We start from the raw sequence: 27,139 nt of genomic DNA, 5'->3' as shown, positions 1-27,139 counted from the left end.
CTCTTGAAATAACTGTAACCCCAGCAGGACAAGGAACCTCCTGTCTGGCTTTGACACCCTGCTGGGACTCGGGCGGTCCCCGTTCCCCAGCCTGTGTTCTTTTTGGCACAGACAGAGACAGAAAACATCGTCCCTGGGTGGGCCAAGAACGTGGAGCAGAAGGTCAGCGCATGGCTGCTGTGTGGTCTGTGCGCCCTAGCTCACATTCGAGGAGAAATACCTGATCGCTATGCTTTGTTCACTTATTAAAACCACACTGAAATGGCAGTACAACATTTTGAATAATACATGGATTTTTCATTATGCTTTATTGAAAAGTTATTCACTCGGGTAAAATCATAAGGGGCAAAGCGTCACTGCCTGCTGGAAATGCTTTCACAATCACATGCGCCGTGATTGCAATCCCCACGTCTAAATCCTTCATGCATACTGTCTTTTTCTGACAATATGTATTTTTTTGAATAGCTCTAACTCTTTATGTTCGATATTTTTAGCCATTTTAGAAAACATGCCCCAAAGAAAGCCTGTATACTAATTAACAGTATTCTTCAGCAGAGCATTTTAAATCAAAATGAGCTCCCTGCATCCTAAGGCAGAATTAAAAACAAGATTTTAAACTTTATCCCCTCCAGGTCTGTTTACAGTTCTGCTCAAGGTCTCCAATCCTGTTTCATGAGAAGAGCACACATCCCAAATGGGAGGAATCTGGGAAATAAAAGGCACACACCCCTCCCCTCCCTAACAGTCCTTGGCTGAAATGAATATGAGACACATCTGACTCCTTCCTGAGCATCAGTCAGCACACTTTGTCCTTGGTGCCAACCAAAGCATCCTACGCAGCAAGAGTGGAGCAAACTGCTGGACACAAGACCCCGAGAAAGACTCTGGGGCCTTCAGGAACCGATGGGCAGGACGGCTGGTGGCTGTACCAGTCAGACTGCAGAAACTCCGAGGGTAGAGCTAGCAGAGGTGGTGTTTGTTGTAGCTATAAAAATATTATAGACACGTAGCGACTGTGAGTATGTAGCTACAAATACGTCAGACAAATATAGTTTGTGGTGAGAGGTGCTGTCTTTTATTAGATGAACTTATAGTCAGAAAAACTATAAAAATCTTTCAAACTCACAAGCTGTTCCTTCAGTCTGAAAGGTAGCAATCTTCACAGCTAAATATAGCTTAAGAAGAACGGCTCTGAGATTTATGGCACATATATCACATTTCTGTTTAAAGCCTGTTTTTAGCATCCAGTGGAATCAGGAGTTCGCATTTTTATGGTGTTTTGCTGCTTGCCTTGAAATCCAGCTCTGAGATAAGGTGAGGTTTCCCACGTTTTCTCATGTTTATTCAGGACAGCTGTGTTTGGGGCCACGGGGCAGACGTCTTCTCCCCCACTGTGCCCAGGGAGCTCTGGGCAGGAGCTGGACCCGGTGGTCCCCAGCCACATCCAAGGAACTGCCCAAGCATCCCTCCCAGGGTGCCACACCGTGTCCTGCCCAGTGGTCCCAGCTCCAACCCAGTAAAGCTTTTTCTGCTCATCCTTGGTGGTGTGAGGGGCTGTTGACAAAGACCAGCACTGGGATCACAGCCTCGAGGACAGAAGCGCGTTGCCAGGAGGGATACTGAGTCTTTAATAACCACCCCCAGGGCAGGAGCTGTAGGAGCAATCTTCAGTGTAGCAGCTCCCTAAACCAGCAACAACCCCTCCTGAGAGCCTGGCTCGGCACAGTGTCCTGGTGAGCTGTGCATGCAGTGGGACGTGACCATGCGGCCCCTTTGGTGTCTGTGATCAGGCTCCTTCTCCACCCTGAACGCGCTGGGTCTGCAGGCACTGGCACGGCAGTGGATGTCCCTGCCTCTCCACCACTGGAGCTGGAGGTTTTCCATTTGCTCTGAACACAAGGGCATTACCTGCTGAAATGCAATGGCAGAAATGGACCAGACCACCTCTAAAGGTCCCTTCCAGCCCAAACTGTTCTATGATTCTATGAAATGTTCTTCCCTGGACACGTTCTGCTTCATCTTCTCTCCACACCCCAGCATCCCAGCCAAGGCCTGCATCCCTCTGTCTGTCCCCCTCCCATTTAGGCACTTTAAGCTGTGCTCTGTTCCATCTTGGTCACTGTGGGTCACTATGGCTGTTAAAGCTGTGTGCCGTGATGGGGTCCAGCTGCCTGCTGCACCTCGGGAGGGTGGGACAGGTTGTGGGACCAGCTTGGGAGTCTCTCTGGGGCGAGGTGTAAAGACCACGGGGTGCTGACAGCCCACCATGGTGCAGGATGGGAGCAACAGACCCAGCCACTCCTCTCAGCATCGTTCTTCTCAACCTGTATTTAGACCTAAAGACTGCTTTGGTCTTAACTTGGGAAGCCAACGTGCAGAGACCCCAGCATTTAGGTACCCGCCACACACTGCTGGTTTCCCCAAAAGCCAGGAGGAGGGAGGCTGGGGGATACTCACCCCAGGGGATGGAGGGGGCATGGGGGGGGGGAGAGCTCGTCCGCGCAGCAAAGCAACCTCCTGATGTGCAGGCAGGAGCGGTTGGCTTGCTGTGAGCCGCAGATGTAGCAGCTAGACAGTTTACATCTGCTGCTCTGAAAGTGGAACCTGGCCCCTGTGGTGGGGATTCGAGGTCCAGCAGAAGGGCTGTATCTATAAATACTATAAAGAACAGAATTGCAGCTGGTGATCCGAGTACTGTGTTTCCACATATGTCTATAAAAGCCTTGGAAGATACGAAGGCTGCACTCCTTGGATTTATTAGCATTATTGACACTGTTAACATGGGATGTTTGTGTCAGGAAGATGCAGAAGTGTATAATGATGTTTGCTTTTCTGTTTAAAAAGGACCAGTGCCTGGCTTGGCTTGCCTTGCCACAGCCCCTGCTTCAACTGGAGCGTACTTGTGAACCACTGACAGACTACTGTAAAGTGGATGCATCCATGCATCAAGAAGAGTGTGGCCAGCAGGACGAGGGAGGTTCTCCTTCCCCTCTACACTGTCCTGGTGAGGCCTCATCTGGAGTACTGTGTCCAGTGCTGGGCTCCCCAGTTCAAGAAAGATAAAGAGCTACTGGAGAGAGTCCAGCGCAGGGCTATGAGGATGGTGAGGGGACTGGAGCATCTCCCCTACGAGGAGAGGTTGAGGGAACTGGGCTTGTTCAGCCTGAAGAAGAGAAGGCTGTGAGGGGACCTTATAAATGCCTACAAATATCTGCAGGGTGGGTGTCAGGAGGATGGGGCCAAGCTCTTTTCAGTGGTGCCCAGTGACAGGACCAGCGGCAACGGGCACAAACTGAGGCACAGGAAGTTCCTTCTGAACATGAGGAAGAACTTCTTCCCTCTGAGGGTGACGGAGCCCTGGCCCAGGCTGCCCAGGGAGGCTGTGGAGTCTCCTTCTCTGGAGATATTCCAGACCCGCCTGGACAAGGTCCTGTGCAGCCTGCTGTAGGTGACCCTGCTTCGGCAGGGCGGTTGGACTAGATGACCCACAGAGGTCCCTTCCAACCCGTACCATTCTGTGATTCTGTGATTCTGTGAAGACTGGAGAGGTGATGGTGGTGTTTACAGACTCAGCAGCAGCTACCAGTGTTGTGACATAAGAGGAGGGACATCGTGCTGGGATGTGTCCAGAGCAACTTTGCCTGTGAGACACGTGCGGTCGCTCTGCGAGAGATGTGGTCTGATCACTAACTCGTTTCCTGAGCTTCTCCGTTCTTACTTTCTCGTGGATTGTAAGATAAACTGAACGTTAGGTATTCAGATCAGGTTTCAGCTCCACTTCAGGTCTAAACGCTATGATTTGACGAAAAACACAGCAGCTGACTGTATTAATTTTGTTAGTGCTACTAGAAACGCTAGGTATTTTATGAACGATGACATGTGTGTCTGTCTCTCTGGGGAGGATGGATATCACAGTTCTGGAAAAAAATGATTTCAGAACTGATTGACAATCAAACCTGTCAGGAGACTTTTTTTTCTGTTAGCTGGGAAATTTCTGAGGAAAAAAAAATCACTTTACTATATGTAACAGCAGGACTTCCAGCTGAAGCAGGGGGGGTGTTTCCACAAGAGGGGTGCTAGCTGTGGCGTGTGCTGGTCACAGCTCCTGAAGAGGAGGCTGTAAGTGGACATCAGAGCTGTTTTGGATGACTGAGATAGTAGGATTGTAAATAGAAATGGTTGTGGGTTGATAAACTTACTGAAATCGGAATGGTTCAAAGGACTATGAAATGTGAGGTTGCTTAGAGTGTAAATCCCACAGAGTTCAAATATGCATCTGAGTCATAACAGTCAGTTGTTATTATTAATGATAATTAGCACAAATTAAAACAGTGCTTGAGGACACAGTGTGCTGTTGTCACAGATGGCCTTGTGTCTGAACAGATTTGTCCCACAGATTTTGTTTTAAATGTCATTTTAATTGGTGCTTTTATTCTAGATGAGGACTCTCTGGCCAGAAAGGAGATCTCTGGAAAAGGGCCTGGGGTCCTGATGTGTACCCCAACATCACCAGGAGACCTTGCAGTGAAGGTGGCCGGTGGTGGGTCTTCAGAGGTGCTGGGGCACGCAGGCTGTGCAGGGCAGTGGTTCCCCAACAGTTCAGCACTGGTGAGACCACGTCTGGGTACTGGGTTCAGTCTGAGTCTCCCAGTACAGCAGACAGTGACAGGCTGGAGATCCTGGAGCCTGGGCTGTGTGGGTTTTATTACCAAGCTGTCCACTTTGACGCATACCCCAACTAGATGTATTTCATCCACACCTTCTCCACCACCAAATCTGCTCTGCTTGTGACTGTGGCTTCTGACCTGTCTGTCGTGATCTGCAGCCCCTGAGGCATACATCCCTCCTGACAAACTCCGTGGCACCAAGACTGGCATGGGGTTGACCGTCCAGGCACTACTTCTGGTGTTCCCACCCTCCTTTCTCCTGAAGATGCTGCAATATCACTGGGTAAATGATCTCTTGCACTCTTTCTCGTCTACACCAGGACACCATCAGTGTGGCTCAGTCACATTTATGTGACATTTCTGAGACAGCAGCATTTATGGCTCTTTCCTCAGTGGCTTTAGACTCACTGCTACTTGTTCCTGATCCTTAAGACTGTCTGGAGTGTTGCATCCAAGAAGAAGCACTCCAGGGCCTTTGAACACCTGCACCTCCCTTATCTGTGCTGTCCTAATCTTCGACATCACAGTGATCAGTCTGCCCATAATTCACGAGTTTGGGTAAAAATGCATCTCCCACTGTGCACATCTTCATAGCCAACAGCTGCTTGCTGGTCCCACCATGATGACCCTGATTGTGTACAGTGAGAAAAACAAACAGATCTGTACCTGGACCACTAGAAAGCTGCAAGAAGCCAGAGGTGACTCCATGGTCATGGTGTGAGCTGCATCAGAGCTGAGGGGTCTGACTGTGCTTGCACGGGTGGGTGGGTAAAGCCTTGCAGGTGGCAGTGGTGTCGCACAGCTCAGAGGGACAATCAGAATTAGGTTAAAAGTTTAAGGGCAAACTCATCACCCGGTGCCAACTTGAGTACTTGCGAAGACTTGGTCAATACAACTCCAGTTGAAAGGTGTGCCATTTTTGTGGTTAGATGTGGCTGTTTGCATTGCACATATAAGGTGTTTTTAATTAGAAGAAATTAGTGATGTAACTGCATAAATATTTTAACCAAAACACAATTTCCTCTATTGATTTTCCTCTTGCAATAATGTCTAATGGAGAATGATGTTCTGTCTGCTTTCTCTGGTAAAAAAGAAGGAAGGAATACATACTTCAATCAAGTTCAAAACGTTGCAGCAGAATACTGGATATATCCACCAATAATATGGTTGGAATATCAGTGATTTGTGTCAGTTAACTAGGGAACAGAGCCACAACAAGGACTGGCAAGGGGTTATCAGTAAGAACAGTTATTCTCAGAGAGTACAAAGGAGAGTTAAAGATTAACCAGAAAAAGCAAATGCAGGCTATCACGAGACAGGCAGTTTTAAGAACCAGGTCTGTGAGTCTGCAGAGTAGACAAGGGAGGTCCTCGAGGTGGGATTCCTGCTGGATGAATCATCTCAGACCAACCTGATCAGCTGTGAGACCCACCACGTGGATGGGTTTGCCTAGGTCCCGTAGGTCTACCTGGGGTTTCGTGCACAAAAGTAAAGGAATATATCTGCACCATGAGCCTGGTGTTTCCAGGGCACACCAAACCCTGCTGCCTGTGCACAGGATGGGCTGTCAGCCCATGAACAGAGAGAACTGGGGATCTTCCTTCCTTAATAATGCGTGCATGATTAATCCATGAATTTGTCTTGTATTTCTGTTTCCATGTAAACAAACAAACAGGGTTTGGAGCAGGGAGGAGTTAATTTTGCTGCCTGCCGCTCAAATGTCCCATTCCACCAGCATTTTACATCCATTACACTAATGGTGTGAGCTCACCAAGGCTTGCCTCCAGACACGTTTGTGAGCAAACGCTGTGTGCCTGCCATCTCCTGGCACGTGCTGTGGGAAGGTTGAACCATATTTCATTCTGCTTTTTGCCTTAAGACCCTGAAAGGATGAGCTGATTCACAGCTTTATAGGACAGGTATAGTAGTAAGGACAAGACATTCATGGTCAAGACCCGTCCTTGAATAGCATTAGTGGTATGCTAATTGCATGCCTTCAAGGGAAAGAGGAATTTCTTGGGCTCTGGTTCCTCAGGGGCACTTTCATTCGTTTCAGTTTGGACACTGAAGACAGAGGTCTCTGGCTAGTCCTCATGGATCTACGAGTTTCAGAGAGTTGTTTTATCACCTTGAGTTCCCTGCTGCGATCTAGCCCCACTCATCACATGGCCCTGCCCTATGTGACCAATCTTGCTTGTCCTAGGACCGTGAGACTTCTCAAATACAAGTTTGCATCAGCCCGAATTCTGGTCTACAGTTCGCCACTAATTTCTCCTTGCAATTTAGTCTGAGGAAACTAGCAGGAAATCTGATCAGCAGTGATGTTGGGCTGAGTCTGAAGAAGGTAGGAAACGGGGTTATTTCACACGCAGGCACACTGCTGCTTTGGTGTAGACCATTTCTCTGTGACTTCCTTTCCCTGTCACCGCACTTGTCTGGTCCTGAAGAGCACTTGGAACACCTTTTCTCGAATTAGTTTGTTTTTCATAGTGTAGACGATGGGGTTTAGCATGGGTGGCAGGAGCACATAGAGATTGGCCAACAGGATGTGAACATGGTGGGGGATGTTGTGGCCAAACCGATGAGTGAAAAATGAGAAAAATGCTGGTGTGTAGAACAGCAATATAACGCAGGCATGCGAGCTGCAAGTGCCAACTGCCTTGAGCTGGGCATCCTTGGATGAGATCCTGAAAACGGCCCGGAGAATGAGGACATACGATACCCCAATGAGCACAATGTCCAGGCCTGGGGACAGAAGGGTGGTGGCAAAGCCATACCAGATGTTAACGGAGATGTCGGCACAGGCCAGCCTGGCGATGCCCATGTGCTCGCAGTAGGTGTGCGGCATGACGCTGTGTCCGCAGTATGGCAGCCTTTGAAGGAGGAATATTGTTGGGAACATCACACAAAAGCTCCTGGCTATTCCACCCAGCCCGATCTTGGCTATCACCGAGTCGGTGAACACTGTGGTATACCGCAGGGGGTTGCAGATGGCCACGTACCGGTCAAACGCCATGGCCAGCAGAATGGTTGACTCTGCAATGAAGCTCAGGTGTGTGAAGAACATCTGGGTAAGGCAAGCGTGGAAAGACATCTCTTTGGAAAGGGACCAGAATATGCTCAGGGTTTTGGGCACTGTGGAGGAGGATAATACGAGATCTGCCACCGCTAACATGGCCAGGAAGAGGTACATTGGTTCGTGGAGGCTCCGCTCCGTCACGACGACGAACAAGAGGATGAAGTTGCCAAGGAGGGCAGCAACGTACATCAGGCAGAATGGGATGGAGAACCAGCTGTGCAGGTCCTCCAGGCCTGCCATGCCCAGCAGAAGGAAGGAGGCAGGCTGTGAGCTGGTTTGATTGATAGCTGCCATGGTGGGATGATATCTGAATTAGTTTGGGCTCCTTTCCCTGTAAGTGAAAACAGGGGAAGAGGTGGGAAGCACAGTTCATTATACAGAAAACCCCACCTGACTTTCCCTGGAGCACTTTATTTCTCTGGATCCCAAAGTGTTTTAAATAATCACTCCCCCACACATCGGGGAAGCGTGCTTGAGATACGTGTTTTAAAACCCATTCTGTCCTGAACGCTAGAAGCATATATTACTAATCTTAGAAATTACCTCAGCACTGCCAAAGACAGAATTTACTCGTGGGTGAACCGCATCAATGCCTACCTTTCCACACATCAGCTTTGGAGCAGACACTGCCTGCAAAATACGCAGCCAACTCCAGGAAAATGCAGTTACTTAGAACTTAGCTGTAAGGAAGATTCACTAAAGGAGAATTGGTTCTGTTTCAACCAAAACCAGGACAGATACTGACTCCAAATCAAGTAATAAATGAAATTAAAGAGTGTATTTCGTAGACTCAGATATTGAAATCCAGCAAAGGCATTTACCAAAGCTCACAAGCTGGTGCAAAATCTTGGCAAAGGATGCGGGAACCCAGCCCCTTCAGCTCTAACTGCTGTTATTTATTGTGCTTTTGTTCTGTGGCACCCAAAAACAGACGAGGCAGGTGACAAGCTGGGACTGACTGACTCTGATTTTACACAACGTGCTGCTTCTTTCAGTACCTCACTCGTTCACACCACATTTTGCACGGCGGCAGGCTACCACCCCTGCAAGGCAGGGAAGGCTTGCCCAGCATCCAGGGTGACAAGGCTGTTTACCGGTGGCTGCATCGCATCAATATGAGAGGATGCTCCATGAACCTGTGCAGAACAAAGCAGAGCAGAAGATCAGCACCCCACAGAGTACGTGATCTCAGGGCACTGCTGTGTGTGGGGGAGGCAGAACAGCCGCTGGATTTTAAAGCAAGTTTAGAAGCAAAGGTCTAAGGCAGAGCGTGGCTGCTGATAGGAAACCTGTGCAATCCTGGCACAGAGTTTGCACAGAGGAGCTCAGCATCCTCAGCGTTTGCTCATGTAGAGCCCAACGGTTGCCCCATGGGGTGGGGGGGGGATTTGCACTGCAGCTGGGTGAAATACAACCCAGCAGTGCTGCCCTAGTGTAACCCGCCCCACGCTGTGTCACATCTTCCTATTCAGGTCTCAGCTGGCCACATCTGCCACCAGATGTGCGCCGAACAAGTCCAAATCCTCCAGTGACCCAGCATGCACAGGGTTTGTGCCTGCAGAATCCTCTCTGTGCCTGCCAGGGACTGCTGCAGCTTTTCTCCTTGGTGCTGCCTTGGGACTTTTGCCTGTGCTTCCCCTTCCTCTGCAAGTTGCTCTGCCCTAGCTAGAAGGTGATTTGCAGTGCTTCCAGAAAAATAACGAAGCCACCTGTGAGGGCAGCATCAGCCTAACTAGCTGAAATGGGAAGCAGAGCCACGAACCCACACAATCACAGAATGTGAGGGGGTGGAAGGGACCTCTGGGGATCCCCCAGCCCAGCCCCCTGCCCAAGCAGGGTCACCCAGAGCAGGGGGCACAGCACCGCGGCCAGGCAGGGCTGGAATATCTCCAGAGAAGGAGACTCCACAGCCTCCCTGGGCAGCCTGGGCCAGGGCTCCGGCACCCTCAGAGGGAAGAAGTTCTTCCTCATGTTCAGCTGGAGCTTCCTCTGCTTCAGTTTGTGCCCGTTGCCCCTTGTCCTGTCGCTAGGTACCACTGGAAAGAGTCTGGCCCCGTCCTCCTGACCCCCACCCTGCAGATATTTGTAAGTATATATTAGGTCCCCTCGCAGCCTTCTCTTCTCCAGGCTGAACAAGCCCAGCTCCCTCAGCCTCTCCTCGTAGCAGAGATGCTCCAGTCCCCTCCTCATCCTCATATCCCTTCACAGACAATTCTTGGTCAGGGCTAGGTGTCCAGCTGCTTTGACCAGCAATAACCTGATGATGAGAGCAGAAGGCTTTGCTGCTTTGAATGCACATCCCGGTCCCCTTATTGGGAATTATACATGAAAGGCAGCATGAGGTCATCAGGCAGGCTATCAGCTTTTTAGAGCCAGGCTGTGATCTCCCCCCGCATGAAATGTTGATTCAGGTGGAGCGTGGGAAACTCTCCTGCAGGCAGCTGCTGCAGGCAGCACAGGCTTCAGGTCAGAGAACGACCCTGGAGCCAAATTAGCCAGATTTACATAATAAACCTTGCCTGGAAAACGGTGTTTTTTATCTCAGAGCCTAAAGCTGCAGACTGGAGTCGTCAGGGGTGAGTTTCTCCCAGCTGCAGATTTTTACTTTCTAGTTGGAATCAGGCACGTCAGCCACAGAAACCTGCCAAATGACAGCTACTGGAAATAACTCACCAGCTCCGTGACAGCCAGGAAGGAGGATATCTGCCTCTGAACCTGCGGGGACACCTGCAGAGAGGGGCAGGGAGGTGGTAATATTTGTACGCTCCCCCCCGAGTCCCCATGGGGCTCACAGTCATCTGGGAGCGGCAGAGCTCTGGTCTGTGCTGCTCGAACGAATTTGATGGGAAGAATACAAAATTAACGGGGTTTGGAGTGGAACTTCTTTGAGGTGAGATGCCTGGTGAGAGACAACCTCCCACTGCCTCTGCAGATTATGGCGTGGGACAGAGCGCACAAAGCCTCCCAAGTGCTGTAGCATCTCCTTCACAGCGGGACTGGGATGAGGTGGGATGTCTGAGGACACGCAGATGGGTGATGCTGACCTCCTCCAGCCAACCCTACCGAGATGACACAGGTCTGCTGCGATCACTGAGGACGCGCAGATGAGTGATGCTGACCTCCTCCAGCCAACCCTACCGAGATGACACAGGTCTGCTGCGATCACTGAGGACACGCAGATGAGTGATGCTGACCTCCTCCAGCCAACCCTACCGAGATGACACAGATCTACTGCGATCACTGAGGACATGCAGATGGGTGATGCTGACCTCCTCCCGCCAACCCTACCAAGATGACACAGGTCTGCTGCGATCACTGAGGACACGCAGATGAGTGATGCTGATCTCCTCCAGCCAACCGTACCAAGATGACACAGGTCTGCTGCGATCACTGAGGACGCGCAGATGGGTGATGCTGACCTCCTCCAGCCAACCCTACCAAGATGACACAGATCTGCTGCGATCACTGAGGACGCGCAGATGAGTGATGCTGACCTCCTCCAGCCAACCCTACTGAGATGACACAGATCTGCTGCGATCGCTGCCTCCAGCCTTGCTCTGCCTGCTCCGTGGGTGTTCAGGCACTGCTGCTTCAAGCAGCAGGGTGATGAACACAGTAAATGTGTCTGCTCTCTGCAGCAGGTTTCCATTGCCATGCCCGGTCTGAATGCTCAGCATTGGCTCATGCTCTCTGAGGACTCTCTTTGGGGGCATAAAGTCCAATATTAACAAAGAGAGGGAACGGTCAACAAGTGGGTGAGCAGAAAGAGGTTGTGGGGGAATGGAAACTAGTAAAAGCATAAAGAATGTCAAACTTGGGTCCCTGAAATTAAGCACTAAATCTAGATTTAGTTGCTGAAATAAAGCTGGACAGATTGACTTTAGCCAGATATTTTCTTTTTCAATCAGATATTTTCCTCTTCCTTTCTTTCTTTTTTTCCTTTTCTTTCTAAGGAAAACTGTGACCTTGGGAATCAACATTTCAAGATTAGGTTTTCAAGCCCCCAAACTGGGATATTTGCAAAAAGTCCTTGTAACCCACTGTTGGCATGTGCATGCCTTGTGGCTCTCCAGCCCCATGGTAGCACATAACCCCTGGCTCAGATTGCCTCTGTGGTAAGAATTCATGGTTTTACTGGAATGAGGTCCTCAAGCCTCGGTGACCCACTTGACATATCTCTGGCATCGGCAAACTAATGCTTTCTAATGCTTGAAAATCTTTTTTATAGTGGCAAAGCTGGAACTATCTATGTCTCACACCCAATTTGGGTATCCTTCCCTGTGGGTGAGTGGGTGGCACATAGATCTCACACTTTCTCAGGGTGAGGATCTGATCTGACCTCATTTCTCCATCTCACCCTGCGCGCAGGGACCAGGACCTAGAGCAGTCCCAAAGACATCAGGTTTTGGCGTTGCCCAGCAGCTTTCAGGGGTTCCTCTCTCCTGGCCCACCCTGGTGGCAAGCTATGGCTCAGGTCTGAAAAGCAGGCACAGGGCTTAAGTCCTTTGGCTTTTGGGTTTTCAACATAAAAGCCTCAAAAATCAAGGCACAGCCACCTTTTGAACACTGCAGGCATATTCAGGAGTGTGCGTGGTGTGCAGGCCTCTGTGCTTTCTCTCACAGAGCCTTAACTGGGATTCACAGAATCACAGAATCACAGAATAGTAGGGGTTGGAAGGGACCTCTGTGGGTCATCTAGTCCAACCCTCCTGCCCAAGCAGGGTCACCCACAGCAGGCTGCACAGCACCTTGTCCAGGCGGGTCTTGAATATCTCCAGAGAAGGAGACTCCACAGCCTCCCTGGGCAGCCTGTTCCAGTGCTCCGTCACCTTCAGAGGGAAGAAGTTCTTCCTCATCTTCAGATGGAACTTCCTGTGCCTCAGTTTGTGCCCATTGCCCCTTGTCCTGTCACTGGGCACCACTGAAAAGAGCTTGGCCCCATCCTGCTGACACCCACCCTGCAGATATTTATAAGCATTTCTTAGGTCCCCTCTCAGCCTTCTCTTCTTCAGGCTGAACAAACCCTCTGCAAAATGCCTTAAGCCACTCAGGTGAGGACCTGTCATGGAGATTTCACGTCTGGATTGCGTCCCCGCTTCAGAAAACAGGGGGAAAATGAGAAAAGGCAGAAGAAAAGGAGAAACAACCTTTCCATGAAGGTCCTGATGTGGGACGAAGAACCTATGGGGTGCGTCTGGTATGGGGCAACCTGTGTGTCCCCCATGGATTTGCTTTCTCATTTGTGGTCTCCCATGGATTTCTTTCCCATTTGTGGTCTCAAAAGCGCAGATACCACATTCACCCCCTCCTTGTCCGCACGAGGAGCTCCACGGCCACGGGCTGAGGGCTCCGGGACCTGGCATGGACCGGAGCATCCCGCAGCCCGCACCCCGCGTCCCGCGGGCAGCACCCAGCAGAGGGAAGCATCGAGCCGCTCTCCGCCCGCCCGCAGCCTCCCGGGGCTGCTCGGCCCGAGCTGCGGGAGATGTCCCGGGGAAAGGGGGGGGGGGGGTGTTTGCGGGATCCTGGCTTCGCACCTCTCCCGGCGCTGCAGCCAACGCTCCTGGCTGGAGAGACAGCGTCCGGCTCCGGCTGCACTCAGGCCTCTGGGCTCCCAAGTCACAGAATCCCAGCATGGCAGGGGTTGGAAGGGACATCTGGAGATCCTCCAGCCCAACCCCCTGCCAAAGCAGGGTCACCCAGAGCAGGGGGCACAGGACCTTGTCCAGGGCGGCTGGAATATCTCCAGAGAAGGAGACTCCACAGCCTCCCTGGGCAGCCTGGGCCAGGGCTCCAGCACCCTCAGAGGGAAGAAGTTCTTCCTCGGGTTCAGCTGGAGCTTCCTCTGCTCCAGTTTGTGCCCGTTGCCCCTTGTCCTGTCGCTGGGCACCACTGGAAAGAGTCTGGCCCCGTCCTCCTGACCCCCACCCTGCAGATATTTAGAGGCATTTCGAAGGTCCCCTCTCAGCCTTCTCTTCTCCAGGCTGAACAAGCCCAGCTCCCTCAGCCTCTCCTCGTAGCAGAGATGCTCCAGTCTCCTCCTCATCCTCGCAGCCCTGTGGTGGACTCTCTCCAGTAGCTCCTCATCTCTCTTGAACTGGGGAGCCCAGCACTGGACCCAGCACTGCAGATGGGGCCTCCCCAGGGCAGAGCAGAGGGGGAGGAGAACCTCCCTCGCCCTGCTGCCCACACTCCTCCTCATGCACCCCAGGATCCCATTGGCCTTCTTGGCACCCAGGGCACGCTGCTGGCTCATGGTCACCCTGTCGTCCCCCAGCACTCCCAGTCCCTCTCCGCAGAGCTGCTCTCCAGCAGGTCCACCCCAGCCTGTCCTGGTGCCTGGGGTTGTTCCTCCCCAGGGGCAGGACCCTGCCCTTGCCCTGGTTGAACCTCATCAGGTTCCTCTCTGCCCAGCTCTCCAGCCTGTCCAGGTCTCACTGGATGGATGCACAGCCTGCCGGTGTGTCCACCACTCCTCCCAACTTTGTGTAAACACCAAACTTGCTGAGAGTACACTCTGTCCCTTCATCCAGGTCACTGATGAATAAGTTGAGCAAGGAGGAACCCCACTAGTTACAGGCCTCCTCCCCTGCACCACTGATGACAACCCTCTGAGCTCTACCACAACAACCTTCTGAGTTCCACCAAGTCGTGATGGAAGGACTTGGTGCATGGACTCTGGGGCATGGGAGCTCAGCTCAGCCTGCACCAACATGGGAGTGCTGCAAGGAGGTAACTCCAAGCACCGTCTAACCCAACGGCCTGGCCACCACCAGGTACCTGGGGAAGAGTCTAAGCACAAGGCAAACATGCAGTGGTGCTCCTCAATGCAGAAGAGCACAGGGGCTCCTCAGCCAGAGAGGCTATTTTGGTGCCAAAGGATTGCTCTCCTGTGAATTTATCTCGCTGCTTTTTGAGCTTGTGGAAACCTTTGCCACCCACAACACGCTGCAGAGCCCTTCCCCAAGGGTGGGGGTCTAAGGACAGCTCTGAGGTTGAGGGCAGTGGGTCTCACCCTTCAGCAAGGCTGTGCCACGCAGCTCTAGGGCGAAGGCTGTCTGACTGAAGGTCTCACCAGAACAGCCCACATTTTCAGTACTGGAAGAAGCAGAATTACTGGTCTCTAGGATCTTTAGTTGGGGCTTGTAATTTCATTATACATAGGAGGATGGATATATATATCTTCATGGGTTATATAGATGCGTGCCAACGAGTCTGAGCCTGGAAAGGCCGAGGGGAATCCACTGGGCCACTTTTTAAAATATTCCTGGGTCCCAGTAACAGTGCCTCCCGGGGACATGTTGGTCTTGTGACAATGCTGGGTGGACAGTTCTTAACAAACACTGGCAGAAACCACAAAAACAGCTCTCAAATGTTTAAATTGTTTCAAAACGTCCTTCCAAGGGCAGTCAGTTTACACAGTGCCTGCACCTCTGGGTCAGCTGGAACAGAACAGCTCCTTTTCAAGCAGCTCTACCCCATCGGCTCAAGTGGGAAGAAATCGGGAAGAAATCAGTCTCCTAAGTGAGGGAGTGCCCTGGCTGCCAAGAAAGCCAATGGGATCCTGGGGTGCATCAAGAAGAGTGTGGCCAGCAGGACGAGGGAGGTTCTCCTTCCCCTCTACACTGCCCTAGTGAGGCCTCATCTGGAGTACTGTGTCCAGTTCTGGGCTCCCCAGTTCAAGAAAGATGAAGAGCTACTGGAGAGAGTACAGCGGAGGGCTACGAGGATGATGAGGGGACTGGAACATCTCCCCTACGAGGAGAGGTTGAGGGAGCTGGGCTTGTTCAGCCTGGAGAAGAGAAGGCTGCGAGGGGACCTTATAAGTGCTTACAAATATCTGCAGGGTGGGTGTCAGGAGGATGGGGCCAAGCTCTTTTCAGTGGTGCCCAGCGACAGGACAAGGGGCAAAGGGCACAAACTGAGGCACAGGAAGTTCCGTCTGAACATGAGGAAGAACTTCTTCCCTCTGAGGGTGCCGGAGCACTGGAACAGGCTGCCCAGGGAGGCTGTGGAGTCTCCTTCTCTGCAGATATTCAAGACCCGCCTGGACAAGGTCCTGTGCAGCTTGCTGTAGGTGACCCTGCTTTGGCAGGAGGGTTGGACTAGATGACCCACAGAGGTCCCTTCCAACCCCTACTATTCTGTGATTCTGTGAAGTGAGCCAGTCTGAGGAGGCGTTGTGCTGCACTGCCTTATGGAAACTCTAGCATACTAATTAGTGCGTGCTAATTCAGGAATGACAGTTATTTCAAGAAATCTGGTGTTGTAGCCCAACCAGGAAAAATGCTCCAGGTGAAACGAAGAAAAACCTAGGGAGGCTTTAGCAGGGGTTTTGGATTAGATGATCTCCAAACGTCCCTTCCAACCCCTACCGTTCTGTGAGCTGTGATCTGTGAGGAAAGCACTTGTGTTTTAAAGAGAAGGGAATACTTATGGTTAATGACTGAGAGTCCGAAAGTCATTGCTTTATGTAAAGGGTTCCCCTTGCAAACCAGAGGGGCTGCTTCTAATACCAGCCCCCAGTTTGGGACACCAGTCCAGCCGTGTCTGTGTGGGGTGAACCTTGCCAGACCCAGCCCCCTCTGCTCCTCATCGCCCTCATCCTCCACCACCTCTAATGGATAAAGTCCAAATGGTCAGTGACCAGCCTGGTCTTCCTGGGGCCACATATGGTCCCAGGTGGCCAAAAGGACTGCCACAGAGAGCAGTGTCTGCCGTGCCACCCACACCGATGCCAGCAGTGCTCATGTAGACATGACCGGCACAACCCAGCCCCATCCTTCCTCAATGGCTGCTCAGGACAGGACATGACCCCACCCACTTGGTTCACAGTCGCTGTTGTGTCTGTGGATCTTTCGAACCCTGGAGCAGATCAGAAGCCTGTCCAGATCTGTGCCCAGACCTCGAGCTCCATTTTTCCACTTTCTAGCTCCAGCCTTGGGTCTGAGTTCTGGTCTCCTCCCATTCATCAGGTAGTCCAGCTTGATGTTTGTCACCAAATCCCACACATGTACCCCTGTACACAGTAAGGTCACTCAGCAAAGAGCCAGAAGTGAGTTTATGAGTAGACAGGACAGACTGCGGTGATCAGAGTGCATTGACTTGCTTATACTCCATCAGCCCCATTACCAGCCCCCCTCCATTTTCCTCCACTTGTTCCTTCCCAATCCACCTGGATTCCTCCTTTGCCCTGCCTTTGGTCCTTCCCCTGAACCTCCCATAATATGTTTTGCACATTCCCACAAGCCCCTTAACTCATCGCATAGATGGGATGATTGCCCCAGCCACCCCTCAGTCACCGACCTGCAGGCTGCGGTTGGTGGTGCTGTCTGTGTTATCTCCTGGGGTCTTGGATTTGTGTATCTAGGTATGATTTGTTATTTTTCCCATCTTTGGCCTCTGTTTGTACATTGAAGAGGCTTTAGCCCGATGTCCTCACAAAGCACGGTTCTTACATTGCAGGTATCTATGTATCCTTTGCCTTCCATATACCTTTTACCTTATGCCCATACTTTCCACATATCCTTACACCAGCAGAAGTGTTTGGCACGTTCGGCTCTCCTGGCTGGTCTTCTTGCGGGATGAACCTTGCAGAAGACAGCTGGCAGTGAACATCTGTCCTGGTTTTGGCGGGGATAGAGTTAATTTTCCTCCCAGAAGCTGCTGTGCTTTGGATTATTTAGTACGAGAAGGTAACACTGATGTTTTCAGTTGTTGCTGTAAATCAAGGACTTTTTCCAGTTTCTCTTATGCAGCTAACGAGCAGGTGTGCGGGAGCTGGGAGGGAGCGTAGCCAAACAGTTAGCCAAGCCAGCCTCTGGAAATGTTCCATAGCACAGACGTCATGCTCAGTTTACGAGTGGGGCTGGCTGGGGGTTCGGTTTTCTGGAAGTTCGAACTTTTCCAGGAGTTCAGCCTTTTTCGGGAATTTCGTGACATTTGCTAAAATCTGATGGGTCTGTGATTGCTGCTTGGGGACTGGCTGTGGATCAGTTGTCAGATGGTGAGAAAAACTGCATTGTATATAGTTTATTTTGCATATTCAGTATTATCTTTGTTATTATAATTACTATTAGTATTAATATTTCCTTTGTTGCCTTATTAAACTGTTTTTATCTCAACCCACGAGTTTCCCCTTTTGTTCATTTCCCCTCTCTACCCTGCTGGGGGCTGGAAGGTGAGCGAGCGGCTGTCTAGTGCTGAGTTACCGGCTGCAGATCGTGGGGATAAAGAACAGCAGGACAGCACAGATATGTGAGATGCAGGTGTTGAGGGCTTGGAGGTGCTCCCTCCCTTAAATCCTTAAGACCTTGCAATGTTCAGGATGGTCTTAAGGATGAGAAGATAGGACAGGAGGACAAAGAGCAAGTCCAAACCCTGTGTGGAGAGTACCACAAAAAGGCCATGGGTACTGTTAACCCTCGTGTCCGAGCCTGTGTGCTTGATGATGTCTGGATGCAGGCAGTAGGGACGGGAGAACTTGCTGACCCAGGTGAAACACAACCGGGTCAGCAGGACTGGGAGCTGGAACTGGGCAAGGGTGGTCCTCACGACATTTGCCACACATATCTTGGTGGTCACTGAGTTGGTGAGCATGGAGGAATATCACAGGGGGTGGCAGATGGCCACATAGCGATCGAAGACCATGGCCAGAATGACAGCAGATTCAATATCCGTGAAGGTGTGAATGAAGAACATTTGGGAAACGCAGGCGCCAAAGCTGATCCCTCTGGCCTCCAGCCACAGCATCCTCAGCATGGTTGGGAACGTGGACATGGACAAGCCGAGGTCGGCCACAGCTAGCATAGCAAGGAGTACATACATAGGTGTGTGGAGGCTCCGCTCTGCCTTGATGATGGAAATGACAGTCAAGTTCCCCAGCAGTGCCAGGAGGTACGTAGAGCAGAGAGGAACCGTGGACCACATCTGGGTTGTTTCCCATTCTGGAAAGCCGCCCAGAAAGAATGATAGGATCCCTAGTCTGGCTGCTGTTGGTCCCAGCTGGGATAAAACAAGGATGCTCCATCTCATCACTGAATAGCTGCCCTGGAACGAAAGCCAGCAGGGTCACAAACCACACACAGGCAGTAGAGACAGGGATTGTCCGGGAGCCCTTCAGCCTGAAGCTTTGGATCAGAGGCATCGCTGAGACCGGTAAAGCTGTGCAAAGCTTACCAGGAGCTGTACTGCAACAGCCTGGCCGTGCTGACCTGCCCCTGCATCCCCACTCTGACACAGCAGCTGTGAACAGGCAGAAAGCACGTGGGTGCGTGCTGCACGCCCAGCGTAGGCAGGTCCTGGTTCTGGCTGCCTGGTACAGCAGGGGAAGGAACAATTTTTTTTTAAGAAGTGTCCCTGAGCGCTTGTGTAAATGCAAATCGAGAGAGAGAAGTGACATTGCAATTAGAGAGGGCGGTGGTGAGATCTGGTCTTGAATTTTGTGCTCTCTCTGGGAATCTCTGGTGAAAGAAGAGGAGATGATAACGGATCAGATACTGGTCTGCCTGTGGCAATATAGCGACTTTCCTGGGAATGGAGACCAGTAGAGCCTGGCCTTTTTAGACCAACAAAACACAGGCCATCTACAAACACACGAAGGGAAAAAGACCTACTTGAGCTGAAGGAGAGTGATCACTTCCAAAGAAATGTGTGTAAATTGTACACGGATAAATGCAAGCTGGAAATTACAGGGACGTTGCGTCAGAGCAGGAGGTCTCTGGACATCCAGTAGAAACAGAGGGAGGAGAAATGGAGCTGCTTTTACAGAAAGTTTTCTTTCTGTGAACCCACGCTGCCTCATGCTGCCAGGAAGGATGGGGACAGGACTCAAGGACTGTAATCTCTAGGCTCCTCTCCCCACGGCACTCTCACGCTTCGCTGCACAGATGACTTTGGTCCTCATGTCTGTCTTTGAGGGACCATCTATCACAGGGTATCCACCTGTAAGTCTAGAAAAGTGTTTGACATAACCTAAATAACCGTAAAACTATTATCTTTCAAAATATCTGGATCTGTCTATCCGTTCAGAAAATTTCAGAAACATTGCCGTTCTTTCCTCAAATCCGTAAGGCTTCTATTCCACAGCACCTCTCTGCCTGTTCCTGTCTCAGTGCACAGGTCTATCACAGAATCACAGAATAGTAGGGGTTGGCAGGGACCTCTGTGGGTCATCTAGTCCAACCCTCCTGCCGAAGCAGGGTCACCTACAGCAGGTTGCACAGGACCTTGTCCAGGCGGGTCTTGAATATCTCCAGAGAAGGAGACTCCACAACCTCCCTGGGCAGTTTGTCCCCCAGTGCAGCACCCTTGGGCAACTGCAAAGACAGAACAAGTTCCTTGGCTTCACCTGCGCTTGCACAGAGCTGCGGACTTTAATGTGTGGGAGTTTCTTCTGGTCCTCACAAGAAGCTTATCAAAGATCATCCCCCACATTACATGGAGGGGAAGGAGGAGGAGTTATGGGAGAAAGTTATCTTCAGACACAAACATCTGACAGGATCAGTTAAAGCAGACGTAATTCCCAGTTCAGTCTCCACCCTGAGAATACAGAATCTGTCAGAGGCCGTTTGTAGTTGCCCTGAATTTCTGGTGTGCCCCGTCTCTTCCTCCAGAGATCTGACATGCGCTGTGCTAGATGGGTGCTGCACCAGCTGCGTGCGTGAAGAACTGGGGAACCTCCTCGTCTCGTCCATGTTTGTGCAACAAACCAGCACGGTCCCACCGCAGCGTGTGCTGGAGCGAGGGAGAATCCTGATTGTAAGCAAGCACCGCACGAGATGGGGCTGTGCTGGCAGGAGGGAAGAGGAGACTCCTGCTCCCCATCAGCAGCACCTCAGCAGAAACCAGACCCTCCCAAACTCGAGGTCGGGTCCACGCTCAGCTCACGGATGTCACCTATGTCTGACCACAAAAGAAGGGTGAATCCTTTTGACCGCGTTTCTAAATAATGACTCATTTTAACTCTTACAGTTTGAGTTACTCCCAAAAATTACAAATTCCACGGATGCACTGCAGGATTTCACAGAGACCAAGTGTCCTCGCGAAGCTGCAAGTGGAAGAGGGGCTGCACCCTGCTGTAGCTCAAAGAGATCTGCATCTCTGCATGGATGCAGGGCTGCCGATTCCCCTGCTCAGGCAGCGGAACAGGAGAGTTTGGGGTCTCTGAGAGCTCCCCCGTATCCGTGCCAGCCCTCTGGAATGGGGACAGGGCGCAGCTCCTTGGAGCAACACCCACCTCGGGTAGCTGAAATGATGGTGACGGGGATGCTTGCAGATGCATCATGGACCCTGTCCAAGTCTGGGAGGAGCTGGGACCCAGCTGTGCCCTCGTCAGTGGCACAGTGCAACCTTCAGTGACAGAGCACAGAGCCACCTCAACCTGCTTCGCTCATGACCACCCTGAGCTTCCCACCAGCTCCGCTTCGAGGCAGCAGCCTGCTCCTCACCCTCAGGGCTCACAGAAGCTGAGCATTTGTAGAAGACCCTGGGCAATTTCCCTGTGGGAGAGGGCTGGCCTGGGAGCAGGAGAGCCCTTGGTTTCTCAGCACTCAGAGCAGATGCAGCACCATGTCCACCCTGGCATGCAATGCAGCTCTGCACGGTGCCATCGGTCCCTGCTGATGGTGGCAGGGGATGGGCCCTGGAGATCCCTTCTAGAGACCCCTTGATCCTCCTCCTCTCAGCCTCCCCCTCCCCAGAAAGTCAGGCCAGACATGATTTGGGTAAAGGAGCTCCTGCTCATGGCAGGGTGATGGAACTTCAGTTCTGTGGATGTGGAAGGAAACACTGCAAGGGGTCTCTAGTCTCTGGAGCAGACCAGAGCTGCATGGCCTTGTGTCCTGCCCCCAACAGTGACCTTAGGCAGATGCCAAGAGAAGAATGTAAGAACAGAGCAAGTGTGCTTAGTAATTCCTCAAGCACCTTCCTAGCCCTCAGCAGTTTGTGGTCTAGGAGATTCCTGAGCCAGAAATGGTTCGTAGATACAGAATAGCTCAGGAAGGAGTTTTTCTTCCACTAAAGGTTCATTTGAATTTTAATTTTGGTAACTGCAGCACGCAATGGCAAGAAGATCTAGAGCCACCACTTTAAGCTCGTTCTGAACACACTTCTTTGAAGGACTCCTAATTCATGCATCAGAAGAGACAACGCACACTTGATCCCTGCCGCCCATCTTAGAACCACTCAAAGGTGGCTTAGGCTGACCCAACCGAAAGCAGTGTCCATGGTGTGACTGCTGCCTTCCTGATCGGTGCTGCCTGCTGTCTTCAGTGTCAGGTCACACAGTGTGGTTCTCCAGGATGTGCTGAGTTTGCCTTCCAGGAACACCTGTCTCAAGCTCTTTGGTCCCTGTGAGACCCACATCTGCATGGTCCCACATCTGCATCTCTGCCCTCTTGCACTTTCCAGCTTGCTGCTTCTTCACCCACTGTTTCAGGACCACTGTCTGTCACCCTGTCCATGTCCAGACTTGACTACCCAGACCATAAGCCTCACTGAATATGGGGTGAAGACCCGGGAGATGTGGACATGGATATTTGGCTTGCTCTGCTAGAAGCAGCGCAGCCTGGAGCCCAGCACTGCTCTGGCAGGTGAGGCTGGATGAGCCTGGAATCCGCAGCCTCCCCCCTGGTTGTCCCCAAAATACCTCCCTGAGCATCCCAGCTCGCTCCAGCTGCCCTGGGTGACTCCAAGCTCCTGCAGTAACTCACCCAGCTTCTAGTCCTCCCGTTGGGATGCTTTGGGGTGCGGAGCATCATGAGCCCCCCAGTGCAGCCACTGGAGTGGTGAGAGGGAAATGGGATTTGAGTGAGCACTGTGAGATGGTCCTCAGAGACCAGGGCACGAGCAGATGCCTGGGTGACACGCTGAGTTTGGCCGGACCACGGGGAAGCTCGAGGACATCCACCCCCATGCCCATCAGCTCTTTGTGGGTCTTTTCTGCACAGACCTCTTGCTACGCCCTTATCGTGTAATGGCAGACCCTCTCTCAGTTCTGCAATTATACCTCAATTCAGAAGGCCAGCAGCATGTCTAGGTACGATTCCAATCTCCTCTCAGCCCTCATAAAGGTTCTTGTGAAAGGCAGAAGGTTCATGGGGGTCTTCCTAAATCTTGGAATGGATTTTACCACAGCACTTGGTGCACTGATGGTTGAAGTGTTTCGGAAACGACACCATAATAAAATAAACGCCCCGGGAGGATTTCGTCTGAGTGGAGGAAATGATGAGAACAAAATGTCTTAATGGCCATTGTTGGTGAGGTGGAGAAATGGAATATTTAGTGCTGAACATCGTAGATCAAGAGCCTCAAAGTGGATGAAGATGATCAGATTTCAGTATCTGGAGTTATGTTTATTACTGTGTTCTTTGGGGCCTGTCTTCCCCCACCAGTAAAACAGTAATGAGGAAATATGGTGCACAGGGACATGGTGAATGCATTTTTATTGCGAGGAGGAATTGCATTAGGGAAATGTTAACTTAAATACCTAAGCCATTTGCATTGGTGCAGTCATTTTGATGAAGGTTTGTTACCACAGCCATCACCACCCCCCTGGATGACTGCAGGGAACAAGCCAGGCTGGAGGTGGCAGCCACAGCATCTCTGCCGCTGGGCACCGAGCTTGAGGTCTCTGAGATTATGAGACTGATCATAGCAGGTCCTGTCTGGGATGGTGGGACAGGAGCGGTGGCAGGTGCCTTATTTTCAGAGCGAAATGAGAAAAGGAGACCATATTCCCATCCTGGATACCCAGGTTTAATTTCCACAGTTACACACAAAACCAAACGTCCACACGGGCCGTGGAGAGGGAATTTTGCTCGCCGCTGGCCCAGGCACCAGCACCGACTACCTGCACATCCCAGGGGACAGCAAAGCAGCGCACAGCCCGTTCCCTCTGCCCTGACCAAGCAGAGAGGCACAGCCCGTGCAGGCTGACTGCAGGCTCGCTGCAGCACCGGCAGCTTCTGCAGCAGGTTACTACATGGAGCCAGGATCTCATCCCAGTGCACGGACCTTGCTCCCAGTTCCTCCCAGTTGAGATGCAGGGTTAGGGTTGGCCAACTGTTGCTCTCTTCTTCCAAGTAACCAGCAATAGAATGAGAGGAAAAGACCTCAAGTTGTGTCAGGGGAGGTTTAGATTGGATATTAGGAAAAATGTCTTTACTGAAAGAGTGGTCAGTTGTTGGACCAGGCTGCCCAGGGCAGTGGTGGAGTCCCCATCCTTGGAGGGGTTCAAAAAACCTGTAGGTATTGCACTTCAGGACATGGTTTAGGAGGCAAGGTGGTGTGGGGTTGGCAGTTGGACTTGATGATCATAGAATCAGAGAATCATAGAATCATTGGTTGGAAAAGACCTCTAAGATCATCAAGTCCAACCATCCACCCAACACCACCCTGCCTGCTAAACCATGTCCTAAAGTTCCACATCTATATGTTTTTTGAACACCTCCAGGGATGGGGACTCAACTACCTCATGACCTTAGAGATCTTTTCCAACCTAAATGATTCTATGATTCTATGGCAAACTCTCTGCAGGTACAACTCTCTCCCACGTGCATCAGGGGATAAATTGACACAGAGGTTTTCCCACAGCAGAGCAGAGTTGAGCCAGTTTCTGTAAACCCAGGCCCCTGGAGGTGATGTTTGAGCCTTCCTGGTCCAGACCAGCTCCAAACGGGTCTGCTGCCTCAGTGTGCAAACATGCAATGAGAAAGTATCAGCCTTTCAGATTCTTGTGTATATGGCTAATTCCCACTAAAAAGTCATCTATGTGAGAGTCCCTGAGTGCTGCTATAGGGTCAGAACACAGCATGAAAAGGGTGCAGAGGAGGAAAGGGGCAGGACAAGGGGCAACGGGCACAAACTGAGGCAGAGGAAGCTCCAGCTGAACATGAGGAAGAACTTCTTCCCTCTGAGGGTGACGGAGCACTGGCCCAGGCTGCCCAGGGAGGCTGTGGAGTCTCCTTCTCTGGAGATATTCCAGCCCTGCCTGGACGCGGTGCTGTGCAGCCTGCTCTGGGTGACCCTGCTTTGACAGGAGGGTTGGACTAGATGACCCACAGAGGTCACTTCCAACCCCTATAATTCTGTGATTCTGTGAGGAAAAGGAGGAAACTAGGAAATTCACCCACAAAGTCCGTGTGCATCTGCTCAGACCCAGAAGGTGTGGGACAGAACCTGGTTTCCAGCCCAGAAAAGCCAGAAAATGAAGCAGCCGGGTGCCTTGCTCCTGATGGAGACAGGGTGAGGCGTTCCCCTTGGGAATCAGTTGCTGAGAAGGCAAAAAATGGGTTTTCCTAGCAGAGATTTACTAAACTGGTGAGGGGGACTCACTGGAGCAGCACAGCTTCATGCTGTGCCAGCAATAGTGCAGAACAGGGTGTTTATCACGGCAGGGAGATGCTGTCCTCCCCTGTTTTCTCAGCTGGAGACCATGCTGATGCCCAAGGTCCATCTGTCATCACCTAGGTCAGCTCAGAAGCAAAATTCAGCCCCTCAGATGATCTGCCGTGTGCGCAGAGAGCAGCGAGCCCCTCACACGACTCTGTTCCCTCCCTGGTCTCCATGGGTGGTTTCTGATGCTGCTTTGGCACCATGAGACGATTGACCCCATGGGCTGGAGACCTGCAGCAGGTGACCCGAGGTGGTAGGTGCAAGGTGTTATCACACACGTTACTGGTGTGCAACCGAGAATGCAAAGCACCAGGGAGCAGCTGCGCTCCTGCTCTGGCTTCGTGTTGGCAACACCTCTGGAAATGAGTGGGGTAAATCAAGCCTTGGAGGAGCTGGGGGGCAGCTCATTCCCACCCCCAGCTCTGCTCTGCGCTCCTCTGCCCTTCATCACATGGGTGACCAAAACTGGGTTGCACTTCTGAGAGTGGTGTTGTCCCAAAAGTGGGACTGTACAAAGCAGTCAGGCCTAAAATTAAACAATGTCACTACAACCGAAGCATTACTATGCCCTAAATATTTCTGCCCGATATCGGTGGTTTTGGATTAAGCCCCAGATTAGCACGGATTAGCCCCAAACGCAGCCCGGCTGGAAAACCAGCACCCAAACTGGGGAAGGGCTTGGGCCATCTGAATCCCAGCACCTGCTCTGGAAATCCCAGACACTGGTGGGATCATGGTCCAGGTACCACCGGGCATCCCCCTGTCCGGTGCTCTCAGGCTGGCAGCGCAGCGGGTGTCCTGGGCCGTGCCTCAGTTTCCCCTCTCACCCCATCCTGCCCTGGTCTGGCCTCAGCGCACCGTGGGGTTTTGCTGACAGTAGAGGGAGCAGGAACCCTCCCACGGCAGTGGGGTGCTTGGTGGGTCCCCAGCAGTGGGTTTGCCACCATCTGAAACTGCACCCGGCTGTGGACCCGCGCAGGGCACGGGGTCTGCGGCTGTGGGTGCGACGCGTCTTTCCCGGGGCAAAGCTCGCACGGTGCCGTGGGGTGCTCGCAGGGAGGTGGGGGGTCCCAGGGGGAAAAAGATGAGTCTGCCCCCCGTGACTCTTGTGGGGTGTCTTGGCCAGCCTTGCTTTTCTTTCCCTTTCCCTTCCTTAAACCCACGCCACCGTTTCCCTGCCGGGAAAAAGGGGGTTTGCTTTCGTTTGCGTCAGCCCCAAGGTCTGTTGCTCCTCTCACGAACCAGCACAGGGGCAAAAGGGAAGGAAAAGACACTTCACGGGGCAGGGATGGTGCCTTCAAACTCTGACTGTGTGCTCCTTGGAAGGGGCTTGTGTAAAACAACAGCTCCTGGGAGGACAGGAGATCCAAGGTGAATTTTGCACTGTATGATATACGATATTCAATATGATATTTCCCTGGCTGCCAAGAAAGCCAACGGGATCCTGGGGTGCATCAAGAGGAGTGTGGGCAGCAGGACGAGGGAGGTTCTCCTGCCCCTCTGCTCTGCCCTGGGGAGGCCCCATCTGCAGTGCTGGGTCCAGTGCTGGGCTCCCCAGTTCAAGAGAGATGAGGAGCTACTGGAGAGAGCCCAGCGGAGGGCTGTGAGGATGAGGAGGGGGCTGGAGCATCTCTCCTGCGAGGAGAGGCTGAGGGAGCTGGGCTTGTTCAGCCTGGAGAAGAGAAGGCTGCGAGGGGACCTTCGAAATGCCTCTAAATATCTGCAGGGTGGGGGTCAGGAGGACGGGGCCAGACTCTTCCCAGTGGTGCCCAGCGACAGGACAAGGGGCAACGGGCACAAACTGGAGCAGAGGAAGCTCCAGCTGAAGATGAGGAAGAACTTCTTCCCTCTGAGGGTGACGGAGCCCTGGCCCAGGCTGCCCAGGGAGGCTGTGGAGTCTCCTTCTCTGGAGATATTGCAGCCCCGCCTGGACAAGGTCCTGTGCCCCCTGCTCTGGGTGACCCTGCTTGGGCAGGGGGTTGGGCTGGGTGACCCACAG

At 52.0% G+C, this 27,139-nt stretch overlaps 1 protein-coding gene and 1 pseudogene across 1 annotated transcript; both read right to left on the bottom strand.

Moving 5' to 3' along the window:
• Nucleotides 1–5,394: 5,394 nt before the first annotated feature.
• On the bottom strand, nucleotides 5,395–8,040 carry LOC104339471 (olfactory receptor 52B2). Its single transcript, XM_009945627.2, has 4 exons — nucleotides 7,099–8,040; nucleotides 6,439–6,549; nucleotides 6,079–6,135; nucleotides 5,395–5,469 (listed from the first exon to the last, which is right to left on the bottom strand). Exons 1-4 carry the CDS (start codon nucleotides 8,038–8,040, stop codon nucleotides 5,395–5,397), a joined length of 1,185 nt encoding a protein of 394 aa, XP_009943929.2.
• A 6,683-nt stretch (nucleotides 8,041–14,723) lies between these two features.
• On the bottom strand, nucleotides 14,724–18,675 carry LOC142360552 (olfactory receptor 51L1-like; annotated as a pseudogene).
• Between the last annotated feature and the right edge of the window lie 8,464 nt (nucleotides 18,676–27,139).

This window comes from Opisthocomus hoazin, chromosome 1 (genome assembly GCF_030867145.1).
Source record: "Opisthocomus hoazin isolate bOpiHoa1 chromosome 1, bOpiHoa1.hap1, whole genome shotgun sequence".
NCBI lineage: Eukaryota > Metazoa > Chordata > Aves > Opisthocomiformes > Opisthocomidae > Opisthocomus > Opisthocomus hoazin.
The sequence above is the reverse complement of the archived record's forward strand: the minus strand, read 5'-3'. Positions and strand labels throughout refer to the sequence as shown.